Source organism: Stegastes partitus, unplaced genomic scaffold (assembly GCF_000690725.1).
Source record: "Stegastes partitus isolate 25-593 unplaced genomic scaffold, Stegastes_partitus-1.0.2 Scaffold783, whole genome shotgun sequence".
Classification (NCBI taxonomy): domain Eukaryota; kingdom Metazoa; phylum Chordata; class Actinopteri; family Pomacentridae; genus Stegastes; species Stegastes partitus.
Genome location: NW_007578514.1, coordinates 368,967 through 377,373, shown reverse-complemented (window position 1 = coordinate 377,373; position 8,407 = coordinate 368,967). Strand labels below are relative to the sequence as shown.

The 8,407-nt window shown below is 49.0% G+C and overlaps 1 protein-coding gene across 1 annotated transcript in view; it reads right to left on the bottom strand.

The window, feature by feature from the left end:
* Positions 1-8,407, bottom strand: part of plekhg4 (pleckstrin homology domain containing, family G (with RhoGef domain) member 4) — a 52,258-nt gene that overhangs the window by 23,042 nt on the left and 20,809 nt on the right. The window contains exons 4-14 of the mRNA XM_008292084.1: positions 6,968-7,074; positions 6,437-6,846; positions 5,438-5,575; positions 4,749-4,872; positions 4,572-4,674; positions 3,065-3,151; positions 2,616-2,732; positions 2,197-2,292; positions 1,550-1,837; positions 959-1,081; positions 216-407 (exon numbers count right to left, since the gene is read on the bottom strand). Coding sequence (XP_008290306.1) covers positions 216-407; positions 959-1,081; positions 1,550-1,837; positions 2,197-2,292; positions 2,616-2,732; positions 3,065-3,151; positions 4,572-4,674; positions 4,749-4,872; positions 5,438-5,575; positions 6,437-6,846; positions 6,968-7,074 — 1,785 coding nt within the window. The remainder of the gene's footprint in view (positions 1-215; positions 408-958; positions 1,082-1,549; positions 1,838-2,196; positions 2,293-2,615; positions 2,733-3,064; positions 3,152-4,571; positions 4,675-4,748; positions 4,873-5,437; positions 5,576-6,436; positions 6,847-6,967; positions 7,075-8,407) is intronic.

Here is an 8,407-nt window from a genome sequence, read left to right as displayed (position 1 = left end):
GTTAATGATAAACAGGCTGTAATCAGGACTGGTTCCGTCCATCAGAACAGAAGACAGATAGAGCGCCTCCCTGCAGGGTCCAGTTCTCTAAACGGGCCCTCCAGGTCCGACTAGACGCTGTCAGAGACCACCTAAGGATGACCAGCTGCCCACCTGAACCAGCTCACACCTAGCTACCAGAATATAACGGTTCTTTAAAGAACGGGTCACGGTACCTGGTCCAGGAAGCGGTACAGCTGGACAGCCCGCTCCAGGTTCTGCCCGGCACTGTTAACCCGCTGAGAGAAGTCCTGCAGCTGAGCCCAGAACGAGTGGACCCTGTCCTCATAGACCTGGAGGTCTGCTGACGGAACCTCGGCCCAACGGTCCAGACGGGACAGGAGCTCCTCCCCTCGCTTACACTGGGCCTGGAGGAGGTGGAGGTAGAGGAGGAGGTAGGGGAGGAGGTGGAGAAGGGGGAAGAGGAGGAGGTGGAGGAGGAGGAGGTTTAATACTTATTGTGATGTTTATTTTAAACTGTGATGACTGCATGGCGGCGGCAGCAGCAGCAGCAGAACCAGAACCAGCACTACTGATCAACAGCTGGTAAACTGAACAACAGAAACGTCACTGTGACCATGTTGATATTTACATATTTATAAAGGTGTTAACCCAACAGATCGGGTCCAGGAGCTGGAGGGAGTTCAGGTTCTGTTTCAAAGCAGAGTTCTGGATGAGGGAACACCCGAGTGACCTCACTCAGCTCAGGTGAGCCTGAGAGTCCAGGTGTTACTGCTGCGGCTGCTTCAGGTGCTGGTTTAGACATCTCCATTCCTGCCACAAACTGCTCTCCTCCTCCGTCCAGCAGGGGGCAGTAACACCCCACAATGAAACCAAAGGAAGGTGAAGGTGAACTGTGCTCTACATGGACTACACCTGGTGACATCAGGTAATCTTAGAGGGGGTGTGTGTGTCTTACATATGCAGTTGTGTAGAACTCCTTGAAGTCCTGCTGCTTTCTGGTGAGAAGCTCCAGAGAATCTTCTGCTTCATCCAGAGTCTTCAGACGAACTTCACCAACATCCTGCAGCCACGACCTCACCTGGAACACGCACACGCACACACAGGCGCAGGTTTACCTTAAAGCTAACGTTTGGAGGCAGGATTAAATGTTCTATTTCTCATTTTAAGCTACTTTAACGTTTGGTGCAACAGAACTTAAAGAAAAACTGTGATTTTAAAGTTAGTTCTTGTTGGTGCCTGGCCCAAGCCCCGCCCAGACCAGACCCACCTGGCCCAAGCCCCGCCCAGACCAGACCCACCTGGCCCAAGCCCCGCCCAGACCAGACCCACCTGGCCCAAGCCCCGTCCAGACCAGACCCACCTGGCCCAAGCCCCGTCCAGACCAGACCCACCTGGCCCAAGCCCCGTCCAGACCAGACCCACCTGGCCCAAGCCCCGCCCAGACCAGACCCACCTGGCCCAAGCCCTGCCCAGACCAGACCCACCTGGCTGAATCCCCGCCCAGACCAGACCCACCAGGCTGAATCCCCGCCCAGACCAGACCCACCTGGCTGAAGCCCTGCTCCAGGCTCCTGAAGTCGCTAATGAAGCTGAGCTCCTGGGTCCTGGCGTTGGACAGAGTCACAAGACGGTGCAGCAGCTCGTCCACCTGATCGTACAGAGACGTCACCTCCTCCACCGCCGCTCGCTGCTCCTCTGTTGCTCCCACTCCACCCTCGTCCCTGCGGAGACGCGACAGAGAAGCTCCGCCCTCCTGCTGCAGCTGCACCAATCGGCTGTCCTCCAGGATGCTGCGCATCACCGCCTTGTACCTGGACAGCAGCAGCTCGGCATCCTGGGAAACAGAGAGGGGAGTGGTGAGCTTCAGGCAGACGTTTTCAGAAACAATCAGAACATCACCTGACTGACAGGTGAGACAAGAGTCTGTTTCACCTGAACAGCAGGGTTAGAGCTGGAAGAGAGCCTGAACCCAGTAGTCTGTGTGTGTTACCTGAGCAGCAGCAGGTAGAGGTGTGTTACCTGTGATGCAGCAGGTAGAGGCGTGTTACATGAGCAGCAGCAGGTGAAGGTGTGTTACATGAGCAGCAGCAGGTAAAGGTGTGTTACATGAGCAGCAGCAGGTACAGGTGTGTTACCTGTGATGCTGCAGGTAAAGGTGTGTTACTTGAGCAGCAGCAGGTACAGGTGTGTTACCTGAGCAGCAGGTAAAGGTGTGGCCTGCAGGACGTGAATGGTCTTCTGCAGCAGGCTGATGACGTCCTCACACTGGTGGCTCAGCTGCTCCACTCTCTGATCAACAGAATGACACACATCAGTTCTGCAGGAATGACACAAGTCTCTGATTCTGACCTAGAGGCTGCACTAGCGGATGTTTTCTGTCATCACTGTGTCGTCTGAAAACTCTGTAAACACACAACACTTACAGCCAGAGCATGAAATGTCAGAATAAATCCGACTGAAGAACCTCCTACAACCCCTTAGCTGACTCCATTGATCAGGAGCTACGACCTCCAGCTGACTGTGGTCCCAGTTAGAAAACTAAAAGTGGTGATGAGAGCCTTTCAGCTGAGTACAAACATAGAGTGTGTCTGTTGTGTCTGCGGTGTACTGACTGATCTGAAGCTGATCCAGCTGCTCTGACTGAAACTGAAGGATCCTCCGAACTCTGCAGGAAGCTGATGGAGCTCCACATGTTTCTGAAGCGACTTCAGGGAGTTCAGCACCTCCACCTGCACACACAAACACACATTACTACACCTGGTTGTGTGTGTTGTGAGCAGCAGTCAGCAGCGTGGTTGTGTGTTACAGGTGCTACAGGTGTTTCAACAGATGTTACAGGTGCTACAGGTGTTTCAACAGATGTTACAGGTGCTACAGGTGTTTCAGGTGCTACAGGTGTTTCAGGTGCTACAGGTGTTTCAACAGGTGCTACAGGTGCTACAGGTGTTTTAACAGGTGATACAGATGTCACAGGTGTTTCAACAGGTGCTACAGGTGTTTTAACAGGTGATACAGATGTCACAGGTGTTTCAACAGGTGCTACAGGTGTTTCAGGTGTTACTTGTGTGGCTGCAGGTCTGTCCAGACGCAGAGCTGAGTCCTTGTTAGCCAGAATGAACACAGTGTGGATGGAGCCTGGAGAGTCCTCCTGCAAACACACAGCAACAATGACAAACAGCACTGCAGACATATTTAGAGTGTAGCTAACAGAAGCTAACAAACTCTGACTGCAGCAACGGCAGCTAACGGCAGCAAACTTCAGCTAGATTAAAAGATTAAAAAACACAGGATAAATAAAGTATACATTAAAACTGGAAAATAAATTTAAACAGTTGACGAAACAAAATAATAAAAGAAGTAAATAAAATAATAGTTGCAATAAAATAAAAGGGCAGGTTGACTAGAATCAAACCTGAGTGGTGGATCTTAGGTTCTTCTGAAGAGCCTGAAGTAATCCTGACTTTCTACATTTCCTGTTTTATTTTAAGGTCGGAGGTCGGATAAATGTGCAGGCAGCAGAGCTGTAAAGATGACGTCACGGTTTTACTGGACACTGAGAGGAGACGTCCAGCTTCCCGCTCAGGTCTTCCTCCAGGTGACTGGTCCTACCTTCTGATCACATTAACACATCTCAGAGGAGACAAGCAAAGCGGAGGCTCCTGAATCTATTGATCAATGGTAGGTTGATTATTGATCTATATTGAGCAAGTGTGTATTCAAACCTGTGCATTATCAATACTCTGAATATTTAGAGTAGTCTATGCATTGTCTAGACTTTCTTTCAGGAACATAAAGTACAATTAAAACTAGTCTGAATGTTCTTCTTCTCCCTCCAGTTAAATCTCAGTTCCAGCTGCTTCTGTCTGGCTGCAGATGAACACATTTAAAAACTCTGACCTTTGAAATGACTCTGGTTTTTATCTGGTGTTTATTTCTATTTGCCTTCAAGCAGCGACTCGTCGTTCTGAGTCCTGCTGCTGCTGAGCTCAGCTGCACATCACTGATGCTTTTGTAAGAACCACACTGGAATTTAACCAATTAAAAGATATATCAACCGATGAGGTGGAAGCACTTCACAAGCTCCAGAACATGGTGTCAGTAAACGTGTTGTTGATCAGCTGTAGTTCCTGGTTCTGCCACTAGGTGGAGACTCCTACTGTTCTGTGTACTGTCATTAATTCAAACTCTGATCATTCAAACTATTTTCTGAATTCAACCAGTTTCATGTCTGACAGGATCAATCATCTTAAGGCCTTAACTGTAACTTCAGACGTTCGTTATACTCTCCAGCTTTGGCTCAATGAGGATCAGAGTGTTCAGAAGGTTCAGATGCTTCCTGCTGCCAGAGCGGCGTTACAGGTAATTAATGTGTCAGACCATGACAACATCATAAAAACTGGAGTTTAAACATAATTTTTAAAAAACATGATGTTCGTGTCCACCATTTTTAAAACTGGCCGCCTGTACTTCGTTCATGTTGCAGATTGGTTATTGATCAGTAACTCTGCTGACCATAAGTTCCAGATATTGATCTGTTCCCCACTGCCTCACAGCAGGTGAACACTCACCTGCAGCGACCGCAGGGCGGAGAACACGGCAGCGGCGGTGGCAGTGGGCGCAGCTCTGCGGCCGTCCATCAGCACCGTCAGCCCCGACGCTCGCGTCTCCTTCCTGTTCACAGACAGCGATGATGTCAGAGCCAGAACGTCACCTGAGCAACTCTGGGAGGGGGCGGGGCTTTGTACCTGAGGGTGGAGATGTAGTAGAGCAGGAGGCGGAGCAATTCGGCACTGTCGTAGTCCGGCTCAGACCAAACGGAGCAGCAGCAGGAAACAGTCAGCAGAGCTCGACCCGCCCGATCTGTAGAACCTGGAGGACGACAACAAACAGGGTGGTTGGAGCTGCTGAAACGGACCCACAACAGACACACAACAGACACACAACACTGGTCCCTGCACCAGAAACTGGTGCTGAGAGCGACTAACGGATGTTTTCTATGTTTGAATTCAACCTTTATTGAACCAGGAAGTGACCCACAGAATAAGTGACAGCACTGAACACTGATTGATTAGATGTGGGACCGATCAATACATCAATAATTGCTATCGTTCATAACTATGTGACTGCATTAATAATCACTGCTGTAACTGGAAACAGGAGACACCAGCTTCCTGAATCTCTTCTACTGCCCACTGAGGTCCAGATCCTAAAACTTTATTAGTTATTGTAACTTAGCCGCTAGCCATTAGCATAGCATTAAGTTAATCTGACAGCGTTAATGAGCTGATCAAGGCAGCGACCCACTGGGTTACAAATTCTGGACATTCAGCTCATTTAAATATTAAAACATTACAGAAACAAAAACACAACAAATCCAAAGATCAGGTTCTGTTCTGCTGTTGAGCTGGTTCAGACATGAGCTGTGTTTTCTCACCAGGCAGACACACCGCTCCGGACCTCAGCAGTACACTGTAGAACCTCGACTGGGAGGACTGGGAGGACGATGGTTCTGGTTCTGCTGGACTAGAACCAGCAGACCCACTGCTCTCTGCCTGGGCAGGAAGAGAACGAGCTGTGGAGACCAAAGTAACATCAGGATAACTTCTATAAGACCAGATTTCTTGTGTCACAGTCAGGACGCTGATGAAACGTGCTGAGAGTGAAAGAGCAGCAGCCTGCTGGAAACACAGGAGCTGATCAGGAACACAGTCTGTCACAACAGGGACAACGTCGAGTTAAAAACACCGCAAACATTTACAGGTCCAACCATTAACTGACGACTGACTGTTGCTGAGCTCAGGAAACTAGACTGACTTCAACTCTGCTCTGTTGTAGAGACTCAGAGATACGAGGACTAAACCTCCTCTAGAGGACGTCTTCAGGTATGTCCAGACGTCCTCCTGTCTCCGTCCTCAGACTGTCCTCTAACACTGGATTCAGCTGCTCTTCTCTGGACTCTTTGGACACATTCTGAGTATTTCTGGAGGCGTTTATGTCAGTCTGGACTATTGTTTATCCATTTATGACACCTTCAAATCATTCTGCACAAGTTTATGTAATTCTGGACAAGATGAGGATCAGTCTGGACAGGTTCTGAATCAACGCAGATAGTTTCCCACTAAGCGTGTGTCATTTTGGTAAACTCTGAGATGGACATGTCTGTAAAGGAGGAGCTGAAGCACAGTTCAGTCCTCGTGTTTCTGAATCTCTGCAGCAGACTCTGATGGAAGAACAGGAGCATGAAGTACGTTAAATCATCGAATGAACAAAAAGAGATGAAGTCTGAAAACAGAGTGAACACACTGAGCACCTGTCTGCAGTAACACAGGTGAGTTAGAGCAGCAGGTGAAGGTCAGGAGGAGGTGATGAAGGAGGACAGATGGTTTGTGGAATGAGAAGCAGGAGGTGAAAAAGGACAAACAGGTTTCTGTACCTTCATTGTGAAGCTCTGCGGCTCCTCCTGCACCAACTTCCTTCTCCTCCAGCTCCTCCTTCTTCTTCTCCTCCAGCTCCTCTAGTCCTGAGTCAGACTGATCAGGTTCCTCCAGCGCCGCTGTGGAGCATGGAGGTGTTTCAGACTCCTCGGAGGGAGGCTTTTCTAGCTGTGTCTTCCCTGCGTCCTCAGTGTGTTGCTGTTGTGTGTTCTTGTCAGAACAACAGTCTCTCTCTGTGTGCGCTCCTCCTCCACCTCCTCCTGACTCCTCCTTCATCACCTCCTCCTTTCTTTCTGGACTCTGCTGCATGATTATAACCTGAACCTCCTTTTCTAGCTCCACCTCCTCTGCACCTTCATCCTCTACCTCTACCTCCTCCTCCATCTCCTCACCTTCATCCTCATCCCTCCTACACTGTTCCTCCTCCTTCACCTCCTCTTCATTCTCTCTTTCTGCCTCCTCCTGCTCTCTCTGCTCTGTTCTGGTTTCAGGTTCTGGGCTCTCGTTCTGACTCCTGCCTGGTTCTGTACCTCCTGTTGGCTCCTGCTGACAGTCGACGGGTGTGAGGAGGACCTCTCTGTAGGAGTCCTGGTTCTGGTTCTGGTTCTTCTCCATAAGCTTGTAGCTGAACCCCACACTGGGCCCAGAAGAGAATGCGTCTCCACAGGTGTGTGTCATGGCAGCAGAGTGTGTGTTGGTGGTGTGAGGTGTGTGTGTAGTGTTTATGTGTGTTTCAGGAGTGTGTGTTGTTGCAGTGTGTGTTTCAGGTGTGTGTGTTGTNTGACCTCAGATTTCTCCTGATCAGCAGAACATGGAACAAATGGCTGAATGATCCATCAGCTACAACTTCATACAGATTATTTTTCTCTCAGTTCACTAATCAATAAGTGTATTGATCATGTGGGAGGTCTGCTCTGCTCCTGTAGCATTTATATTCTAAGAAAGATCTGTCACAGAGTGAAGTGAAGCAGCTTCATCACAGCCTGGGATCCGATACAGCAGGAGGAAACATGGAGCCAAACGGATCTGTTCAGAACCAACAGATGGAGACTTTATCAGCTCAGACGAATAATCAATAAACTGATCCATCGACCCAGAGAAACTCTGCTATTAACTCATCTTTCAGATGAGCTCCAGCTGACCTGCATCTCCATGACAAGAAGCGGAACATCTCTGACCAACATGCTTCAACACTTCCTGACCTTTCAGATGGACCAGCTGATCGCCTGACCCACAGAATAATCCACAGTGAGCGTAGCTGCTAGTCCAGATGAATGAAGTGAAGGAAACCAACCCACGTAAAACTCATCAGCTACATCCAGACCTCAGCGACAGACCAACGTGTCGACGCTACAGCTGCTGTGTGGATCCAACCAGAACCGAGCTTCAGTGTTTAAAGAACTCAAACAGAAACTTTACTGTCAGACAAGCTGCTGATTAGAACGGTGAAGACAGAAGTTCATCTGACTCTGCTCTCCTCTGGACAGAGCAACTCGCTAACATCATCCACGGTTTACAGACAAACCGCTGATCAGCAGGAAATAATCCAGGTTCACTGACAATGGACGTCTACGACAGGATTTAAACTCTTTCCAACAGCTTCTGCTCTGCTGAAGGAACGTTTTAGGTTCAGGACTACAGGAGTCGAGCTGCTTCTGATGTGTTTTTTTGTTTCTAAAATCAGTAGTTTTAGACAGATGTGATTATTCACAAATGAAAACTGACCGTTAGTTGCAGCTCCGCTCTGAAAAGTCTGTACATCAGACTCCAGGGTTTACTGTAGGTCACAGCATGAAGTGCAACAAGCAGAATGTGTCCTGAACACATGAACCCATCCAGCCTGAGAGGAGGCTCAGGGTCTAGGGTTTAGGGTTCAGGATTAGGGTCAATTAGGATTAGGGGTTAGGGTTAGGGTTTAGAGGTAGGGTCAGCTAGGATTAGGGGTTAGGGTTTAGGGTCTAGGGTTTAGG